At 52.1% G+C, this 19,019-nt stretch overlaps 7 protein-coding genes across 7 annotated transcripts; 3 read left to right on the top strand and 4 right to left on the bottom strand.

Annotated features, from left to right (window-relative positions):
* Positions 1 to 102: 102 nt before the first annotated feature.
* On the bottom strand, positions 103 to 2,128 carry BO72DRAFT_189582 (uncharacterized protein). Its single transcript, XM_040939525.1, has 2 exons — positions 1,855 to 2,128; positions 103 to 1,773 (listed from the first exon to the last, which is right to left on the bottom strand). Exons 1-2 carry the CDS (start codon positions 2,005 to 2,007, stop codon positions 346 to 348), a joined length of 1,581 nt encoding a protein of 526 aa, XP_040798828.1. The 5' UTR covers positions 2,008 to 2,128; the 3' UTR covers positions 103 to 345.
* A 421-nt stretch (positions 2,129 to 2,549) lies between these two features.
* Positions 2,550 to 4,840, top strand: ppe1 (putative ribosomal protein/carboxylic ester hydrolase (Ppe1)). Its single transcript, XM_040947562.1, has 6 exons — positions 2,550 to 2,691; positions 2,757 to 3,227; positions 3,289 to 3,821; positions 3,953 to 4,043; positions 4,126 to 4,379; positions 4,532 to 4,840. The coding sequence occupies exons 2-6, from the start codon at positions 3,004 to 3,006 to the stop codon at positions 4,747 to 4,749; spliced, it is 1,320 nt and encodes a 439-aa protein (XP_040798827.1). The 5' UTR covers positions 2,550 to 2,691; positions 2,757 to 3,003; the 3' UTR covers positions 4,750 to 4,840.
* A 9-nt stretch (positions 4,841 to 4,849) lies between these two features.
* Positions 4,850 to 7,518, bottom strand: BO72DRAFT_189655 (putative transcription initiation factor TFIID subunit). Its single transcript, XM_040939527.1, has 4 exons — positions 7,244 to 7,518; positions 7,154 to 7,197; positions 6,284 to 7,098; positions 4,850 to 6,228 (listed from the first exon to the last, which is right to left on the bottom strand). Exons 1-4 carry the CDS (start codon positions 7,410 to 7,412, stop codon positions 5,175 to 5,177), a joined length of 2,082 nt encoding a protein of 693 aa, XP_040798826.1. The 5' UTR covers positions 7,413 to 7,518; the 3' UTR covers positions 4,850 to 5,174.
* Positions 7,519 to 8,271: 753 nt separating this feature from the next.
* BO72DRAFT_450261 (mediator of RNA polymerase II transcription subunit 11) lies at positions 8,272 to 9,207 on the top strand. Its single transcript, XM_040945213.1, has 2 exons — positions 8,272 to 8,416; positions 8,553 to 9,207. Exons 1-2 carry the CDS (start codon positions 8,330 to 8,332, stop codon positions 9,024 to 9,026), a joined length of 561 nt encoding a protein of 186 aa, XP_040798825.1. The 5' UTR covers positions 8,272 to 8,329; the 3' UTR covers positions 9,027 to 9,207.
* Positions 9,178 to 10,712, bottom strand: cap2 (F-actin-capping protein subunit beta). The gene is made up of 5 exons (XM_040945212.1): positions 10,583 to 10,712; positions 10,045 to 10,424; positions 9,658 to 9,927; positions 9,532 to 9,579; positions 9,178 to 9,478 (listed from the first exon to the last, which is right to left on the bottom strand). Exons 1-5 carry the CDS (start codon positions 10,609 to 10,611, stop codon positions 9,405 to 9,407), a joined length of 801 nt encoding a protein of 266 aa, XP_040798824.1. The 5' UTR covers positions 10,612 to 10,712; the 3' UTR covers positions 9,178 to 9,404.
* Positions 10,713 to 11,661: 949 nt separating this feature from the next.
* On the bottom strand, positions 11,662 to 15,015 carry mph1 (3'-5' DNA helicase; the record flags this gene model as incomplete). The annotated part of the gene is made up of 1 exon (XM_040946489.1): positions 11,662 to 15,015. One exon carries the CDS (start codon positions 15,013 to 15,015, stop codon positions 11,662 to 11,664), a length of 3,354 nt encoding a protein of 1,117 aa, XP_040798823.1.
* A 2,099-nt stretch (positions 15,016 to 17,114) lies between these two features.
* BO72DRAFT_498633 (uncharacterized protein) lies at positions 17,115 to 17,927 on the top strand (the record flags this gene model as incomplete). Its single annotated transcript, XM_040948789.1, has 3 exons — positions 17,115 to 17,250; positions 17,394 to 17,675; positions 17,764 to 17,927. 3 exons carry the CDS (start codon positions 17,115 to 17,117, stop codon positions 17,925 to 17,927), a joined length of 582 nt encoding a protein of 193 aa, XP_040798822.1.
* Between the last annotated feature and the right edge of the window lie 1,092 nt (positions 17,928 to 19,019).

Below are 19,019 nucleotides of genomic sequence, written 5' to 3'. Positions count from 1 at the left end.
AAGAAAAAGGAAAAAAAGAAAGCAGCATGACGGAAGTGTAACACTATTGCTCCATCCCGTGGGGAGTGATCGCTGCATTTCAAAAGAAATATAATACAGGATAGAATGGCTAAAGTCGTAATATCATGATGGCCCAATTTGTCGTCGGATGGTGCAGGATTACAGAAACATGAGATAGAAGGGACAATCGAGAGACTCAAAGGCGTATTTGTGAACGAACGACGACAGAAAAGAATAAGAAGTCAAAGAGGCCTCCTTGAAACCAAAGGAAGCGAGATCGTAAATACGTAGGAGGAAACCGAGGACTGAGGAGAGAAAACTCAAGAGATCAAACGCGGACGCCGCTTACTCTTTCTCGAGCAACTCGGCCAGTCTCTTCTCCAGAAGGCGTCTGCCCTCGACAGTTTTCCACACCTCGTGCGGTGCCCCGCTCACAATATCCCAGTCCTTCAGGTTCTGAGTGATCTTCGTCAGGTCCTCCTGCGTCTTGGCCCATTTGTGGCTCTTGCGGACCTCGACGCCCGAGCTGACGACGACCAGCGGCGTGTCAGACATCTGGACGTGGCGGGCAGTCTGGACCTCCGAGGCAGTCATGGACTTGGCGACGAGATTTTCTTGGAGCTTGGCCTTGATGAACTTCCCTGTCTGGTAGGCGCTGCGGCCGTAGACCCGGTTCTCGCGAGTGCGGCCCTTAAACAGGGCGCCGGCAATGCGATCCAGCCCCAGCGGCGAGAGCACTCCTTGCAGCCAGAGGACAAAGCCGCGGCTTGAGGAGCCAATCTGAGAGAGATAGTCCTCGTGCGTGCTGTCGATGAGCAGGATACCAGTCACCTCAAGCAAGTGCCTACTAGCGAAGATGCGGCTGTAGATGCCACCGACGCCCGCAGAGACGAGGACCCAGGGACCCTCTTCGCCGGCCAGGGCGAGAGCCTCCGAGAGGGCGTCGGCGGCCATGCCGGCTGAAAAGGGGGACGGTGCGTTGTCAGACCAGCCGAAGCCTGGGCGATCCCAGTAGCAGTAGCGAGGGACCAAGCCGCTTTGGTAGGCGTTGTCAATGAAGGGTTGGAGGGTGTGCTCAACAGGACCTTCGCCGCCTTCGATCAGGACGGTGGGAACGTCATCGAGATATTGAGTCGTCGTTGTGTTAGGGCTGCCCACACAGTTGAGGTGGACCTGGTAGTTATTGCTATTGACGAGATACTTCTTGCCCGGCGCAGCGAGAGAGGCGTCGCGGGCCCGCAAGATCAGTGTAGCCGTGAAGAGAATAGAGACGGCTCCGAAAATGGCCATGAAGATGGTCTGCAGTAGCACGGCAATCCATTCGCGGAGGGGGCGACGGCTTTCCGGACGACCTGTGAGACGCTCTTCCTCTTCACGCTTGCCCCATTCGACAGCTCGATTCTGGAAGATACTGTACAGGGCGATGAAGGTGGCCCAGACAACCGAGGCCACGCCTACCCAACCCTCTTCGACGCGGATGCGAGGTACAGCAAGGGTGAGGATCATATCGATACAGAGAAAGACCCCGATGATAATCCCCCATACGGTCATTGGCTTGGACGGTACGGCAAAGAAAAGCAGGCTGATGACGAGGTATCCGGTGGTGAGGGTTGTATAGGCGAAGCTGAAGAACCCAGACCCCCGACTATGCATCATGGGAGGACTGACAAACAGTGAGACAAGAAGGAAGGTCCACCAGATGAAACTCAGGGCCAGAAAGAGCGAAGATAAGCCGCGAAGAGCGCGGATGCTCCAAAGGTTGTACGGAGAGACCTGGAAGTGGCAAGTGTGAGCAACACCGACTGGCCTGGCACATTTTTGTCTGCTTAAGATTCCACAACGAAGGACACTCACAGCAGGATCATCAGGACTCAGGTAAGCTGGGGGATCGCGCGGCAAGAGTCGAGAGCGCTCTGTAGGCTCTGGGTGTTGGGTATCATCACCCTCGTTGTCTGGCCGCTCCTCCCTTTCGGCGTTATCATTCCGCCCAAGTTTGAGTGACGGCATGATACCAGTATAGCGAAGCACTCAAAGTCGACTTTGACGGTGGCCGTATGTACTGTACAGGCGACACAGGGGTTGAAACCACGTAACCACGTTCACGGATGAACTGTGGAAGGAAAGCGATAGAAAGGCGATTGGGAAAAATGGGAATACAGCTGCATAATAGCAAAGGCAGGCAGTGACGGAGATCGCATCTTCGATAACTTGACGTCACAGGAAACAATGGGGGGGGGAGAATTGGAATATCACGGGATTTCCCCAGAAGGAATGCCACACGCTGACGTCATGCAAGGTTCATGCCAGTTCTCACCGCTACATCTGATAAGAATTGTGGTACAGTACATAGATTGGTTCCTGGTCGAAGGTGAGAAGATGATAAATGAGAAGAGAGAGCAGAGAAAGGAAAAGCGACAGAATGATCCGACCTTAGTAGTAGAGAGAGAAAGAAAATAGATTAAAGGAAGGTGGGGGGTCAGGTGATCTTGCATTCATTTAATCAAGTACTCAGTAGGCGGGCTGTTGATTCCTACACATATGAGTATGAGTACTGAGTACAATATCAGATCGGATCAATTGTTTGCCACACGATCTACTTGGTATTACTCATAATCCTACCGAGATCTCATCTACTCATACGGAGTAGAAGCTTGGAACCAGATCCACCATCCAAAGCGGCATTAGTGACCGGTGCGTGCGGCGTGTCCCCACTGCTATCCCACTGCTATCGGCCTATCTGACCATGCAACAAACAGGGAAAATCTATGCACCACGATTCGGGATTAATTGATAGAGTGTATTGCTTGTTTGTCGATCAAACAATTGAGATAATTGAATCCCCACAATCTAGACTACACCGCACCACCGCATGACCCACCCACCCCATTGTCTGCTGTTGCGCATCAAATCCTTGTGTTGATCGAACCCACACAACACCCACACAACAACTCTGCCAGTGGCAGTATTTCCCCCCTGTCAGAAAGCAGAAGTCCAATCACATTCATGAGCGAGCTGCAGAAATCCTTCGCCAAATCTAAATTGGCCAAGCTCTCGCACCAGCTACCCCCCCACGACCTGTCCGCGACTCCGTCTGCTTCTATGTACCCCCTCAACGAGGAGCAGGGAGAGTCCAGTCACGATGAGGACTACTCCTCCGCTTCATCCACCGGCACGATAATTCCTTCGCCCAGTCGCAATCTATTCGCCAGACCAAATGGTGGCCGCGGGTAAGGATGTCGTCCAGTTACCAGCCAGTGCTTCTTAACAACCATCTAAATGCCTCTTTAGATCCCCCCAAACAAGCTTAAGCTGGACCGAGTTCTTTACTCAAGACCTGCATCTCACTCAGGTCGACTCCAGCACTAACACGCGCATCACCCACCATGTATACCTCACGCCCCCCGCCGACTCCGATAGTCCGCTCTTCGTGATGCACCACGGCGCCGGCTCCTCAGGCCTTTCGTTCGCCGCGTGCGCTGAGGAGATCCGCAAGCTCCTACCCAACGCAGGCATCCTATCGCTCGATGCTCGTCACCACGGCGGCACGGTCGTGACGACAGCCTCCACCGCCAACGACGAAGGGGACGACAGGGCCCCTCATGAAGATGGAGGCTCACCCGCTCTCGATCTCAGCCTGGAAACCCTGAACGGGGATCTCGTCTTCGTCGTCCGCGAAACTCAGCGCAAGATGGGCTGGGACAGCCTTCCAGACCTGATCCTCGTCGGGCACAGCCTAGGCGGCGCCGTGATAACCGACGTCGCAAAGACCGGCGACCTAGGATCCAAAGTACTGGCCTATGCCGTTCTAGATGTTGTTGAAGGTACGTCCTCCGCAACCACAGACCCCTACTCGGACTATTCCCCCGGAAATTTCTTCTGCACCACCGCTGTCTCCCACTATTACTCTGAAATTAAGAGGAAACCCAGTAAATCTGACTACTGCCAAAAACAGGATCCGCGATGGACGCCCTCCAAAGCATGGAAACATACCTCTTAACTCGTCCCTCCCGCTTCCCTTCCATAGCATCCGGCATAGAATGGCAGTAAGTCAACCACCACCCCCTCCCAAAGCGCCTCACACCTTTCGAAGTAGTCTTCTAATCTCAAATGCCCGGGACCGAAAAGCACCCGCTCGCGCACAATCCGCAACAAAACCTCCGCCCGCATTTCCGTCCCCTCCCTTCTCTACGAACAACCCACCCCGACAGACCCCACCAAACCCTGGGTCTGGCGCACCAACCTGTCCGCGACCAAACCCTTCTGGGAGAACTGGTTCATCGGCCTGAGTCGGAAGTTCCTCGATGCGCGCGGCGGCAAACTACTCCTGCTGGCGGGGACGGATCGGCTCGATAAGGAGTTGATGATTGGGCAGATGCAAGGTACGAACGATCAACCCCCCGCCTCTCCCAACCCCAAATTATTCCCACAGTAACTCGTTCCTTTTTTGCGGTGATGTGAACTTCCAGCAGAAGGAGGTTTGGGGCTCGAGAAGAAAAGAGAGCTAACATTGATTAATTGATGAAATTTTTAGGCAAATACCAATTACAGGTTCTACCGGAAGCGGGCCATTTCATTCAGGAGGACCAGCCGGCCAAGACGGCGCAGATCCTGGTGGACTTCTACAAGAGGAATGATCGAAGTGCGTTGGTGCTGCCGCCCAAGGTGGCGGACATGCAGGCTCAGGCGGCCATGAACAAAGGGAACGGCGCTGGGCTAGGCTCCGGAGCTGGGGCCTTCAAGAGGGCTTAGAAGGTATATACGACTAGATTGTATGCCTTGTATGTTTTTTAAGAGGGTTTATCTGTGTATAGGTGCAAATTCAGGTATGAAGAAAAAAATGTACAGACTATAATGAGATCTGTGTTGTTGTGTTCTCGTTTCTTCGCAAAGGTTCCCGCCCCAACATTGAAACAAAATGCTGCTTGCCAAATAAACACCAAAAGCCCGCTGGCCATTCCATTTGCGTTTTCCATCCAGGACGCCGCCAAATCATTCAGCCAAATCATTAACGAATACATGCGGCAATGCAACCAGGGAGGAAACAAGATGTCTCGACAAGAAAGCAAATTGGGGTGATAAAATTGAAATAAACAAAGAGAAAAGATAAAGAGAAACGGGTATCTGGCGCCACTGTGCATGCAATTCACACAACCCTTCTCCTCCGTCGACCCCTTTCAAGGAAGATAAGCACCTCCAGCCATGATCAGATTCATATTGGTGAACTTGACCTTGTATACTGGACTTTTCTTGGTCGGGAACGCGCTGATCTGGTCAGGCGTTACGACCACATCCTTGCCCTTCTTCTTGCTTCCAATGCCAGGTCCGACGGAGCTGGAGGCTTGTGTGCTGGCCGCAGGGGGATTGCCGCCGTCGACCTTGGTTCCTGCGCCGCCCTCACCGACAACCCGACCCTGAGACGGATCCTGTGCAGGACCAGCCACGTCCCAGACGCGGACGGTACCGTCAGCACCACCAGACACTAGAATATTCGATTCGACGCTCCAGCTGAGGGACCAAATGCCACCCTTGCCATGACCGCGCATGCGCTTGAGAAGTCGTCCTGGGGCCAGGTCCCAAAGAAGGATCGACCCGTGGTCATCGGCTGATGCGAGGAGCTTTCCATCACGGCTACACGAAAGAGCTGTGATGTTTCCTGTGTGGCCAGTAAACATACGGACGGCATTTCCTGTAGTCACGGCCCACATGCGCACGGTGTGATCGGAGCTACCGGTGAAGATATACGCCGAGTTGGGGTGAAAGCAGACGCAGTCGACATCCTGGTCGTGTCCGACGAAGATACGTTGTTGACGAATGTGGTCGGTGACCCAGAGGCGAGCGGTCTTGTCATGGCCACCAGACACGAAGTAGTGGCCGAATGGGCCCCACTGCAAATCCCAGACGGGCTGATCGTGGCCCTTGTAAACTACCATGCATTGCCACAGATCCAGGGACCAGAGACGGATAGTTCGATCGGCTGATGAAGAGAGCAACCAACGGGCATTAGTCGGCGCAATGGCATTGTCGGCACGCGTAATAGAAGGCGCGAATGCTACAGAGTAGACGGGTCCAGCATGCCCAATTAGGCGACGAGAATTTGAGGGCGCATCATCCACATTGTCGTACGTCGACTGGATCTTCTTCCCATCCATGCTCCAGACCCGAATATAAGACTCCTGCATACCAGCCGCAACGAGCATAAGGTCATCGGAGAAGTCCAGGCAGTTGACGCTGTGTATAGTCAGTCGCGGGACATCATAACAAGCCCGAAGGTAGTACCACTCACCCATCGTAGGTATTATGGAATGTAAACATGCAGACACTAACGGCCGGCCCAACACCACCGGTTCTACCTTCGATCCTAAACCTGTCGCGGTTCTCTTTGACCTTTTGAACCTCGATCGCGACATCTCGAGCGGTTGATGGGGGATAGGGGATATCAGCGCGAGTAGGTGCCTCTTCGTCGTCCTCTTTCTTGATCATCTGCTCAAACTCTTGGATCAAAGTGTTTTGGCCCGGGCCAGGAGGATGCTTGGCGTCTTCGTCCGCGAGCTCGCCGCGTATATCAGTCTCCAGGGTCGACTCAAGTGGTAATTTTCCAAGCTTCAGTCTAGGCAAGGTTCCGGCCATGTTCGGGTTATCTCCGGTGTAAGCAGACCCGGGGTGATGACCAGGAATACCCTCATCTTCGCTGGGAAAGGTCTGGGTGCCATCACTTTGGCCGAGCATCGCGGCGAAACTAAATCGGTCGTCGGAAGTGCGCTCTTTTGTGATAATGGTACAGTAACTGCTCAGGATGGCAGTCATATCAGATCCGCCCTCCTTCTGCTTGCTCTCCAAGAATTGCATCAGGTTTGAGAATGCCGGGTTACTTAAGACCAAGCGGTACTTGTTAGTTCTATAGAGCTTGGCAGTAGCGTTGTCCTGAACATGTTCTGGGAGACTGATTGGCTCCAAAGCGCGAACATCTTCTGTGTGCTCCGGCAAGAAGAGGTTCTTGTTCATGTCGAAGAATTGTTTCGCCTCTTGAGGCTTAAACGAGGACACCATGTTGATGAAGGTGTAGACAAAGAGCGGCCACAGCACACGTCTGAGTTCAGGCTGTCGAGGGTTTGTAAGCATTATTCATCTGCAGGCCTTAGTACGAAGGGCATACCTTGTACAGATCCAAGTTATCTTCAACCCAGACCTTCAGCAGATCTATAACAGCATTAGACAAATTAGAACAAGAGTAGGACGAACTTACCGAAACCAAGCCGGTACTTAGGACGCGCATCTTCGCCAAGAGGGGGCATAGGCGGGCGGCCATCAATCTCTTGATGCGCCGATTCTATACGCAGCATAGCCTCTGTGCGACTATAGCCTTTCTTGGCCAAATAGTCAATGACCTGGTTTTTAGACATTTGTGTCAGCATTTGACGAAGCACCGATCATAAGACTTTGGCTGATATCAACTAATATAGATATCACAGCAGGAGCCTTCCTAGTTGAAGAGGCGATGATACCCAGCAACACTTGAAGCCCAAAGGATAACCAGATTCACATGTTTAACAGCTTCTCTAGCTTGTCTCTCTTTGTGAAAGCGGCCGGTGGACGGTAAGCAATTTGAGGCACCTTCACGGCACCTTCACTGCACCTTCACTGCGACATCTGCGAAGTGAATGCACGACAACATGCCTGAACCCGCAAGAACCACCTTCCGCGGCACAGGACACAACAGACCCAGAAGTGAGAGACGAATACGTACTATTTGATTGAGATTTTGCTGCGACATTGGACCCCCCGGCGGCGGCGGCGGCGGAGCAGGGGGGCCAGGCGTCACAGGGCCGGTGTTGGTCATGGGTTGTTGAGGAGGCATCGACATCCCACCTGGACCGGGCCCCATACTTCCACTTCGGGGAGCTGGGCTCGGGGCCCCGCCTGGCGCAGACATGGCTGCTGGATGATCTGACAAGGGTAATTCAACAGTGGGGTGGGGGGCAAAAGCTCCTATATGCCGAGCAAAGGAGGTGTCCAGTTCACTAAAGCGAAAGATGCGACGGCGCTCAGAAGAGACTAGCAAAGAGAGAGGAAGAGACCGACACGCGGACGGGGAGGGAAAGCAGTTCGGGATGCGATTCAATCCGGAGGTTTTGCGAAGTCCGCAGCTTAAGGACACTATCCCTTTTGTGAACTAGCGTGTGGCTGGCCCCTGGTCCCATCACGTGATGATATGCTATGCTCAATCATGGATAGAAGCACAGGAGCCCCGTTTATGCACCTATCGTCATCAAAGAGCAATCACTGGCATATTGCTGCAATTCACCCTGTGCCTGACACTGCCCAGAGCACCATGGCCGAGTCCGGCAACAATTCTAGGTCTCCAGACCAAATCTTCACTTCCGCCGATCGCATTCGGCAGCTTAATGAGATCGACAAGGTAAGTAAGCTACCTACCCTCTGGAGAAGCGAGAGCTGCGACAACGTGCATCCTACTCGAAGATGAAACTCAAACTACTCACTACTCGCACTGCAATACTATCTGAGACCGTGTACTAAATTGGACTTGTGTTAAGGATGTCGCTCAATTGATTCACTCCGCCGGTCTCGCTATCCAAGCCCTTACTAACGCCCGAACCACCGACTCACCTGCTGAGAACAACTCCTTAGCCGCCCACAAAACACGCTTCAAAGAGGCCACATCGCAGTACTTTGCGCTTCTCTCGTCCATTGATGTCCGACTGCGACGACAGGTGTACGCCCTCGAGGAGGCCGGGATTCTCGCGCCGGAGACGGCCGCGACCGCAACGAACCCCCGCACAGGCGAGTTAGCCGGGGCTGGTGCGGCAGCGGCGGCCGCATCGTCAAACCCGTTGGATGTGAGCTGGCTCAACAGTCGGAAGGACACGGTCGGGAAAGATAAGGAGGCAGAGCTGTGGGCTGCGGCAAGGGAGTTTGTCGAGCAGCTCGCTCGGCATGGGCCATCGTCGGCAACCGCTAGACATGAGTTGAAAATGGAGGGTGGGCAGGAAGACATTGAGATGGACTGATGAACGATAGTCTGAATGAGGCGCACGCATGCTTTTGAGCAGATGCTATCGATTCCTGCATTCGGGTGTCGACGATTGGAGGATCGCAACAACCATTTGCGTGGACAATGGTTTGTTAAAAGTACGAGTCTTATGATACCCAAGCTTATTTATACAATTGTGTTAATTCCGCACGACGAAGCTTTGAGCCATTGTTAGGCTCAAGTGAGATCTTTACAATAAAAGCGCCAGAGTCAAACCAAGATCGGCTCCCCAGGAACCTTAGAACTACATACAATTAAGTGAATGGCAAACTCGCGGGATAGAAAGACGAACGTCTAGGTGATGTTGACAGGTTAAACATCCGCTTGCTTTTACAACTCCAAGCAATGAATGTGGCTACCGCTGCATGGATCTGATCATCTCGGCGTGATTAGCCCGCTCCTTGTTCGCCTCTGTCAAGGACGAAAGACCTGCAACACATCAGTATTATGGTACCATGCATTCCCGCAGCAGGAGAACTCACTGCGCAGTTCACCGACAACATCCTTGGCCTTGCCAAAGTATACCTCCTCTGCAAGAATGTCCACATTAGTCTTCATCCCGTAATGTATGCGCTTGCGTCTGGGCGCAGAGAAATTGAAACACATACGCAGCAGGTTTCTCATCTTCAACTCCATATCCTCCACAAGCCGGCCGACGTTTGCAACGTGGCTTGCATCCGACTCAACGGGCAGATCGACCTCGACCTGGCGGGTCATGTTACCGCTGAGGTCCATCTCACCCAGAGCCTCGGACTCGTTCGCCAGGTGGAGGATGACCGTGCTGGTCAATTTGTAGTGGGACATGCGAGCTCTGTCAGTAGCCTCGAAGACGTGGATGCTGTCCCACTCTCCCGAGCTCTTCGCACCAGGGGTGACTCCTATTGCCGTACCACATCGCGTTAGCAACGAGCCCGACCATCATTTTGTCCACCTTCCTGTAACCAAGCTCCACGAGTCCTCCGCTTTTTCAGTATAGGAGATAGAAGCTGACGCACCTTTCTTGAGAAGAATCACACCCGCAAACCCATCATCCAAGTCCCAGAAATAGACGCTTCCCACGCCGCCCTCGTAGTATAGCTCCCGGTAGACATCGAAGGCCTCGTTAGCAGCAACCTCGAGCTTTCTCACCCGCTCACTGGGTACTGTTCCGTCATCGAGAGGGGGGTCGAATTCGTTGCTCCAGGGTGACCGGTAGCTGTCGCCATCCCGGTTGTAGTCGCAGAGCAAGTAATCCCGGTTGGTCTTGGGGCAGCGGCGGACCTCCAGGGGCTGATCAACGGACGATAAAAGATCCTCGGTCAGGTCAGGGACAATGGTGGTGATTGCTTGCAAGTTCTGCTTGGTATCGCGGGGGTTGAGGCGCCGGAGCAGGTCCCTGGGAGCAGCACGATGTTGGTGGTCAGCGGGATGCTGCAAGCGGGGTTGCACGGCGAGGGGTTGACCTTCGCCGATGCGGATAGAGAGGGGAGCTTGCTCGGGGGAGTTGGGGGAAGGTGAAGTGTTGAATGAAGGGCTCAGCTAAGACACACTTACAGCGCACTATCATATTGTGCGTCAGCCATGATTGTGACGGGTTGTTGGAATTCAATATTGTAGTAGTGTTTAGGTTGCTGTTTACTTCCCAGTTACCTTTCAAGCCCGGGGGAGACCGAACGGACCTCAGCTGTGACGGTGGATTACTGTAAGCGGTGTAGCGCGGCTGGTTGGAGAAAGCGGGTCGATTGAGGCCTCCCTCCCCCTTATCACTCCACCAAGTATATACTTTGACTTGCCTTGTCCGTGCTTGGAAAGAGCCTCAACAAAGCTCTGCTTCAATAAGAAAAGGTCCTGGCTTTTATGGAGGGCTATTGCAAACCACTACAGGAATATGCCTTGCTGTCAGAGAGATATCGGTGCTTTTCTGGCTCTTCAATGATAGCAGCCTACTGAAGCGGGATAACATTACCAAAGTGATCAAGGCAAAGATAGGCAAGTGAAAAGCGATCAAGTATGATTTCTCGAAATATCCGTCTGTGTCTAGAGCAGTGCGTTGACGACTCCCCAGCTACGCTAAAGTATCGCACCGAGGCTATTTCCATTGATACCACCACCGGAGGCATATTAGGTAGCCGTATGGAATGCCGCTCATCGCTTCTCGCCGGGTAGATACTGCAGTTTCCAGTGCTTGCAATTCTTAATTCTTAACAAGACAGTTTCATGTGCACGTAAGTATCTCGAACATGGTGACCTAGAGATCCAGACTAGACCAACCAGCTTCACTGAGACTTTCTGTGGCTTCCAAGTCATGATGCTGTGAACTCTTCAATAATCAATTCGTGTGGAAACCCGCTCGGCCGGACATGGTATGTTGGAAGGACACAAACTGACATTGGACGTCCCAAGATGCAGGCTGAAGCAGGCATCAAGTTCATGGTCGAGCCAGGCAGTATGGTGTTCGTCACGCTGAGTGAGCTCTCCATGGCCCACTATGGGAGTACATTGCAGGGTCATACAACATTGATGCCCAAGGCGGAAAAGGGTAAGCCAACCTTTTCTATCAATCGAAGGGTATATCCTGCTGAAAAGTAATGTCCAATGTGAACGGACACTTAACCAAATAGAAAAGTCCACCATCAAACGTCGCTATCATCGCTCATGACGAATTGGCGGCTCCGCCGCTTTTTCTCAACGCTTCTGTCCAAAAGAGTAGACATGTCAGGGAAGTCTTCACCCATGTCCTCCGTCATTTGTGAGCAGAATAATGAATCGTCTGCCGCTGTCTCTACAGCCGAGAGCTGTTTCTTCGAATTCCTTGGGATTTTATCTGTGCCATCCCCTTCCCCATTTGTCTTGCGTTTCACGGGGAGAACAAAATCGGATACTGTGCGCTGGGTGCGCCTGGCACCACACTCACGGCTGCTCATGTCACCGGTGGTGCCTGGAATATCCTCGTACTTGTCCGGACTCAGCGCTAAGACACGCCTATATTGCTGCTCACAGTCCGCGGAAATCTGATCCATTTTCTGCAGAGTCCCAATCATGCGGCGAGTCAGAGACCCATGCTTTACTGCTTTAGTAGGCCGAGGAGCGAGCTGAAGGCGCGGGAAAGCGTCAGTTCGAGGATTGCAGATTGACGGTGCATCGGACTGTCCTGCCTTGCCGTAATGAACATCAAGCTCGTTTTGCTGCGCTGGAGTAAGCAGGACATCTTCGAGCGCTGGGAGATCAACGGGCTCCGGAGTCGGCGTGCGAGCCTTACTTTTCTTTGCTTCCCTACGCTTGCCGCCTTCAGCCAAGCTGGACGCTTTCGTGAAGCCTGTTTCCACATTGTCCGGCATGTGGAACTTTTTGGGTGGCCTCTTGGGAGGGCGTCCTTTTCGCTTGGGCTCAGGTAGCTCTCGCACAGTATTCTCTTCGGGTATTTCAATCGCCCGTTTATCAGCTACAGGCCGGATCCCCAAGGGAAGGATACGAGGGGACTGGTCTTCATGAAAAGTAAATCGGGTGCCGCTAGCAATCATCTGTTGCATCTTCTCGTAATTGTCCTTAGCCTTGATATAGGACTCTTCCTCCTTGCCTTGCATCAGAAGCAGCACAATGTTACCCGCTCGCTTTCGACCGGTACGTCCCATGCGTTGAAGCATGCGAATTGGTGACGCGGATGAATCGTAACAAACGATCAGGTCGACCTCGCCGATATCCAGACCTTCCTCACCTATCGAAGTTGCAACGATCGTGTTGTAAGTGCCGCTCTTGAACTTCTGCACAATGTCGAGTTGAGTTTTCTGGTTCATTCCTTCTGAGCCCTTGGCGCTACTCTGTCCGACAAAGACATGGGGCCGAATCATCGGCTCGTACCTTTTGAGGACTCGCGTCACCTCTTCGGCGCTGTCCCGGAAATGCACGAAGATCATGACTCTGGTTGCTGGTTTCGCCTGGTCATCGCCTGTGCCCGCACCTTCGCCCGCGTCCATGAAATGGTTCAAGACAACCTGCTTCAAGTATTCCAGCTTGGGATGGCCAATGAACTCTGGGTTCTTAGTCCATGGCTGCAAATGGTTCATAAGTTTTTTGAAACTTTCATCTTGGACAACTTGTCGTTGATATTTGCCACCCTTCTGCCCTTCAGTGTTGGACTGAAAATGTGCAAGGTGACGGTAGAACGGAGTGATTCCGTGATATTTCAAAAGGTCGATTCCATGGGCAAGGCTGGCAAGAACGCTGAAGATAGCATTTACTTTGCCCTTCAACCCAAAATGTGCATTCCGACCAACGTCTGACATCATCCACTGCTGTCTGGCTTTTGTCAGTCCGAATGCCGTAAGTCCCATAGGATCACGGCCCCAGTAAGCATTGAGACTCCGAAGCTGATCAACTAAAGGTTGGAGAGTCTTCGTTAATAAATCCATGCACAGAACCATTTCCTCGGAATTCTGGAAAGTTTGCACCTCTATGTCCTTTGCATGAACATATTCCCGGATATCAAGGGATTGTTCCGTGCGGATCTCAACTCGGGAAATGTCCAACCCATCAATTACTGCCTGGACGGCTTCCACCGTGGAGCCAGGCGTTGCAGTCAAAGCCAGGACACGGAAACTTTGATTGTAGCGTCGAAGAAATTTAACAACTTCCACGTAGGCATACCCTCCTGTGGCGCGATGCGCCTCGTCTACAACAAGCAAAACGATGCGCTTAGGATCTGCAATCCCGGTCTTAAGATCATTGACTAAGGTCTGAGGGGTCATGAAGAACACGCGTTTAGCCTTCCATTCCTCAGCTCTGATGCCAGGGGAAGCTTCGCCGGTGAGCATTGTGGTCTGGGATCGTGGAACTCCTGCAATTTGAAAGCATGCGTCTATCTGTTGAGCGACTAGCGGTTTCGTAGGAGCGACAAACACGATCTGAGCGTCTTTGGTCCATCGTAGCCAGTTTAACATGATAGTGGCTGCGATAAAGGTTTTACCTAGACCAGTGGGCAGCGCAACGAGCAGGTTATGAAACAATCCTTTCTGGGCGATGTTGAACTGGTAATCTCTGGATTTCCCCAGATTGGTGGGATAGACCCATGTATCTAGAGATTCCTGATTCAATTTGTGTTGTGTCGGAGGCTCGACCTTCTCGGGTGGTGACATGAACTGCTCGCCACGCGGGGGCTGGTTTGCTGGACTCCGGACTGCCATGTCAAATAAAGTCGTCTGCCGAACACCCAGTGGACGATTGACACTCTGCGTAAAAGTGCCTGATACCGGTCGACCATGAGTTGGGGGAGGAGACAAGGATAGATCGGAGTCAAAAGCATCATCTGGTATGTCGTCTAGAAATTCTGCAGGAATATCCATAGCATCGCCTGTTTGTTCACTTGAGGAGCGATCCACCGATGGAGGCTTCAGGTAATTAGAAGCTGTCTTGTGAGACATTTTACAGCTTTCTTCTTCGAACGATGGCAACGAAGCCTCAATGGCCGCCTTTAAGGCGTCATCATCTTCAAATATATCATTTGTCCCATCACCGCCGCCTCTTCCGTTGACTGCGTGTGTTGCCGGAACGTTCGTTGGGGGTCGTAACTCGGGGTCTGGCTTCTTCCAACGCGGGCCTCGAATCATTTCTGGAGGTGATTGAGGCTGCGTGAGTTGGGTGACGAAGATGTTCTCCTGGACATTTCTGTTCTTTGGCACGAACAGTTTATACTTGGAATGCGCCTCCGGCTCCTCAGAATCGCGGAAGTAATGTGATGCTCGTTCTGGAGACTGTAGCTCCTCGTCCTCGTCTTCGCCAGAGTCAGGCGAAGTCTCTCGCGTGTCAGGTCGGTCACATTGATTCTTTCGCAGTGATAGGTTCTGCTTGTTGGCTTTCAGGCGACGGCGCTTGGCCGGCCTGGGAGAATCCCGTTCTGTCGGCGTGGCGGCGGCATCAGAGTCATCGTCAACAACGAAATCTCCGAGATCATCATCGAAGTAGTCGGAAGAGGCCCCTTCCAGATCAGACATGTCGAACCCAACGTGGTTCGTTGGGATCAAAGCCGCCGCAGGTTTGAGCTGGCCATGTTCATAACGCGACGCGTCGGATCGCAATCACATGTTGGCTTAGTCATGAAATGTTCATGATTTCCTAATTTGGCGTAACCGCTCGTCCTCTGCTCAGCTTCGATTCAGCGGAAAGGCTCAGCTCCGAAGACGAAAATCCCATTTTGTTCCGAGGCAAAGGGTGTCTAGATACCACTAGTGAGGTGCTCTGGCTATTGTGCTTTTGGTCTGTCAACGAATTCAAATTCAATTGACTGAAGTCGCATATACACCCCACTCATGCTGTGGAACTTCGCCAGGCGCACAGTGAGAGTCTCCTCGGCCACAAGCGATGACCACGAGTGGGATAGAGGGTTCTTACAATAATTTAGTTATCTAATGAGTGCTAGAAATTTCCGTCGGGTCTTCACAATTCAGCATTGATGTTCTGGGCCACATTGAATCAAGGGACCCAACTTGGGGTGGATTATCCATTTAGCGTGCTCACTAAAACAACCAGAAACAAAACAAAACAAGAACATAAGTAAAGCACGAGCCAGAATGGCGGACAAGGCAGTTAGTTGCCTTGCAGCTTTCAGTAGTTAGTCAGTAAATCAGACTAAGCTAACTAGTTATTCTGTACTGGGTACGGAGTACTTTAGCACTTCGCAATTGCCACCGCACTGGGAAACATAAGGAGTAGAAGATCAAAACTCTGATGTGTGTGGGTGTGCCATGTCCGGGGAAATTCAGGATTTGATAACTTGGCCAGACAGCACCCGAAGATCCTGTGGTGTAACGCTGGGTTCAATATTTTGTAGGGATGAAAGAAGGCAGCTCCAATCAATCTGGGGGGTCTTGGGGTAATGGAGACCAGGAGCGATCCGTAGTGTTGCAGCCACGGAACTTTAATCGCCCTTTTCATTCTGTGAGCAGTCTTGTGGTTGCTCGTAAGGAGACTACACTGTAAGATTATTATTAGGATCTCTGCACTATGCAGGCTGCAGGCTGCACTCCAGAGATTTTTGACAGACCTTTCCGCATGACCTTCACTCACTGCCACTGCCACTGCCACGAGCGATCAATCAGCTCATTGTTCTGGCTCAAATTGGCCAAGCGAAGAGCCGGGCTTATCAGCGCCCAGTTTCTCTCCCTGGGTGTGGAGTAGCCAGCGAAGAGGCGGATAAGAGCTTTGAGCAATGGGTGGACGCAGAACGAGACTAAGGAGGACTAAAGTCGGACTAACAGCGACGGTAGTGCCACTCCAGGGTTATTTTTGGGGGCGATCCCTCCTTGGGAGTCATTTAGACTGCTTGGACTCTCGAGGAGTCCCCAGATTTTCCAAGGGTCTGTCCACCCTGCGCGCTTCACCGGGAAATTGTCTCCTTTAAGTGAGAGCAAAGTGGACTTGAAGTGGAGTTTTGAGCCGGGCTTCTTTTAGATCTGTTCGCGGATTTGGGGCCACTTCCGTCACTGAATTCTGGTGTAGTAAGTCAGTCAGTCAGTCACTTGAAAGAAGAATCTCTGCAGATTATTGTAGATAGCAAGGGCAAGCGAAAAGACAGACTTAGGGGTAGGAGAAGCAAGCATGGGGCTGTCGAAATTGCCACTAATGTAAGGGTGAGCAGGACTGAGCAGGACTGCGCAGGACTAATCAGTTTAGTCAATCAATGAATCAGTGAATCTGTGAATTCAGTCCGTCAGGCCGTCGGCTAGTCGGGTGAGGCCGAACAGCGCATCTTAACCAAGTTGTTGCCAAAAGAGTCGTGCCACTGGATGTGAAGGAGGCCAACCACTGGCTGAAACCCCCGCTAATCACTCTCAAGTGAATGAATCGAATGGACTTGACAGGCACTAAATTCAATTTCCCGCCACTGTTTTGTTTTTCCTTTTTGTCTACTTCGTACTTCTATCTTCTTCTTCCTCTCTCTCTCCTCTTTCTCTTCTTCTCTTCTCCTTCTCTTTCTCCTCCTCAACAGTCTTTCGTTATTCCATACTTTGCGCTCGCTCGCTCCTCGCTTCTTTCGGGCTCTCAAAAAATAAACCTAACGTCTGTCTCTACATCAATCACATCTATTGTCAAGATGAGATTCAACAGCGCTCTCGCTCTCTCCTCCCTCCTGGTGCTCGCCGTGGCCCAGGACACCAACTCTACCTCCACTGCCAGCGCTGCCACTGCGACTGCCAGTCTCTCTGCTCAGGCCAAGTGCGCCGAGTCCTGTACGTATACATCTCTACGCGAATCATCTCCTCTCTACCTTCAATTGCCTTAATTGCGCATCTGCCCATACACACTATCCTTTCGTCTTCCTTGACTGCAGAACCAAAGCATAGTACCACCCCCATTCTAATCCACTATACAGGCGCCTCCAGTGACATCTGCTGCATTGCCAAGTGCTACAATGTTCCCTGCCCCAACGACTCTCAGGCCAACGACACCACCAGCTGCGTTGCCGCCTGCCCCCAGGGTAACGGCTCCACCAGCGACACCGACGCCTACGCCAGCTGCCAGAGCCGTTGCGTGAGCAGCTACTTCTGGTCCAGTGCTACTGCTACCGCCGGCTCCTCCGCCAGCACCGCCAGCTCCAACGATGGTACCACCACAACCGGCAGCGGCAGCAAGTCCTCCTCCACTGGTTCCAGCAGTACGTTATCCCCCTTTTTGTTTTCCCTAGTGGCATCACCGGGTTACCTGAACTCATGACACTAACTCACGTTTTCCCCCCTACGCAGAGTCTGGCTCCTCCAAGTCCGGCTCCTCGGACTCGACCAGCACCGCCACCAGCACCGGCGCCTCCTCCAGCGAGACCTCCAACTCGGCCGCCATCACTCAGCTGAAGATGGGTGTCTCCACCGTTGGACTCCTGGGCTTCGTCCTCGCCGCCTGGGCTCTGTAAATCTCTTCTGCTTATAGAACGGAAGCGAGATGTCACAGAGGTTTCTTCCAACCAACAACGGCACACGAACGTTTTTGTCTCAGTACATATGGGAAATTGAAGGAATGAGGGCGGGCAGGAAGGGAACCATGATTGATATTATTTTGCACTCTAATGGGATATCACACTTCACACACACAGCACCCCTTGACTTACTTCCACTCTTGCACACACACTTCGTTGATGTTGTCATAATAGCTTACTACTACCTTGACTGTCTGTCACTAATACTACCCACAAGCACTTGCTTCACTTAGCAGAATTTAGTATTATTGTATAACAATCATATCTGTGTTGCAGCTTGTCCTATCTTGCCTTTGCCTTTACAAGTATAAGTGCTGTTCTCGGTATTATTACCGTACTTGTTTCCCAGGTTGAAAAGAGGTCGAGCGCCAACCCATTAGCCCACAAGATTCAGGTGCCGTGCTGTACTCCCAATACCACCATGATTTCATCACAGAAGGCAAACCAGGCGAGTGAGCAGCATGGACAGTTCACAAATGACGAACGATGACCACAAGTGCAGGCAGGCAGGCAGGCAGGCAGGTGGTTGTAGTGTAATATGTTGTGCGTGGTGCCCCAATCTGCGGTGGATCGGTTTAGTCTGTGTCGATCATGAATGGGTCTACACGCAGCTCGACTCCACTGCTGTGAGACTGCTGCCACTCATCATAGGGTGGTTGATTTAGTGACTACACATCTCTCCACACGAGCTTCCCCCGCATTCTTCAGGTACAAGGATGATTAAAGTTTCAATGTCATTCCATGAATCGACCTCAAAAGTATCAACACGAAATAAAAACTCTCCAGGTAAAGTCGACCCACGCTGGCAAGACGTATACAGGAGTCAGTGTCCGAACAAAGTCCTTATCTATCTGATTTGAAGTACAGTATTGAGTATGAAACACAGTTCAGAGTAAATGTCACCTCGCGAGAGGAGCAGACAGGGCGCCGGTATAAGAGCAGCAAACGTTCATATGGATGCAATGATTGAATCCAGCTCCGGACTTTGGTCAACGGTCCTGCCATCCAAATTGTTCATAACCTCTGAGC

This window comes from Aspergillus fijiensis (genome assembly GCF_003184825.1).
Source record: "Aspergillus fijiensis CBS 313.89 unplaced genomic scaffold BO72scaffold_44, whole genome shotgun sequence".
NCBI lineage: Eukaryota > Fungi > Ascomycota > Eurotiomycetes > Eurotiales > Aspergillaceae > Aspergillus > Aspergillus fijiensis.
This window is presented reverse-complemented; position numbering and strand designations above follow the sequence as displayed.